This window comes from Monoraphidium neglectum (genome assembly GCF_000611645.1).
Source record: "Monoraphidium neglectum strain SAG 48.87 unplaced genomic scaffold scaffold01498, whole genome shotgun sequence".
Classification (NCBI taxonomy): Eukaryota; Viridiplantae; Chlorophyta; class Chlorophyceae; order Sphaeropleales; family Selenastraceae; genus Monoraphidium; species Monoraphidium neglectum.
Window position 1 is genome coordinate 131 of NW_014012130.1, and position 1,027 is coordinate 1,157.

The window sequence follows — 1,027 nt, forward strand, 5'->3', positions numbered from 1 at the left end:
TTCCTTTGCCCCCACCTATAAACGAGTACATCGGGAACGCCAGGTCCCGCGCCAGGCTCATGTCCAGGTCCATGCCCGGCCGCACAGGGTCGCCTGGCAAGATCACCTGATGGGATTCAGGGGCCGGGGTTCAGGGCTTGGGTTGGGGGATCAGGGTTGAGGGATCGGAATGAGGGACCGGGTGCGGCGATGAGGGTTTCGGTTTGGCCGTGAATCACGACTGGGAGGCCGGGGCGGTGGCCACGACGCGACGCGAGGCGAGGTGTGGGTTTGGGGGTGTCAAGGCGAGGCGGTGCTGGCAGGCGCGGAGTGGGCCGCTCAGGCGCAAGAACGCGGCGGGGCAGACAGCTGCACAGAAATGGACGATCGCTGTACCTGCGCCGCGCCGGACGGCAGGCACGCGCACGCACGACAGCGAGCGTGGAGACGCGGCCCGCACGCGTTCACTCGCGTTCGCGTTTGCGCACGCGCACACTGACCTGGGTGTCTGTGCTGTGCGCCAGGCGCTTGCTGCGGCCCGAGGCGCTGAGGGGCGTCCCGAACAGCCGCGCGTTGGCGCCCGCGTCGCCGTCGATGGGCATGAGCCACAGCCGCACGACCTCGTCCCTTGGTTTTGGGGGGTAGCCCGAAGGTGTGGGGGGGGGGGGAATGATGAGGGTCAGATGAGGTGGGGAGGCGGCAGGTCGCCGGGCGGCTACGCTGGGGGTCTGCCAAGGCCAGCAGTCACAAGGCCGGGGCGACCCGTGGGGCGCGCCGGCACGTCGGGCGGCGTCGAAGCGGCCGCCCCACCATGCGCACCCCACCGCCGTTCCCCCCCGCCGCGCCCCGCCCTCGGCCCCGGGGCCCTCCTCCCCCCGATCGCCGGCGGCCGTTCAAAACCCCCACCTGTTCTCTTTTGAAAACACGTCGGCCACAGTAATGATCTGCATCAGCACCCGAACCAGCCGCGGCGGCTGGCCCGGGGACTCGTGGTCTGGGATGCTGCCCACAGAGCTGCGCCCGCCCGCCGTGCCAAACAGCGACCCCC

At 70.6% G+C, this 1,027-nt stretch overlaps 1 protein-coding gene across 1 annotated transcript in view; it reads right to left on the reverse strand.

Moving 5' to 3' along the window:
* Positions 1 to 479: 479 nt before the first annotated feature.
* MNEG_8085 (hypothetical protein) overlaps positions 480 to 1,027 on the reverse strand; it is a gene marked incomplete at both ends in the record, with an annotated part of 4,724 nt that continues 4,176 nt past the window's right edge. Inside the window, 2 exons of the mRNA XM_014043440.1 lie at positions 480 to 606; positions 886 to 923. Of these exons, the coding sequence (XP_013898894.1) occupies positions 480 to 606; positions 886 to 923 (165 nt within the window). The remainder of the gene's footprint in view (positions 607 to 885; positions 924 to 1,027) is intronic.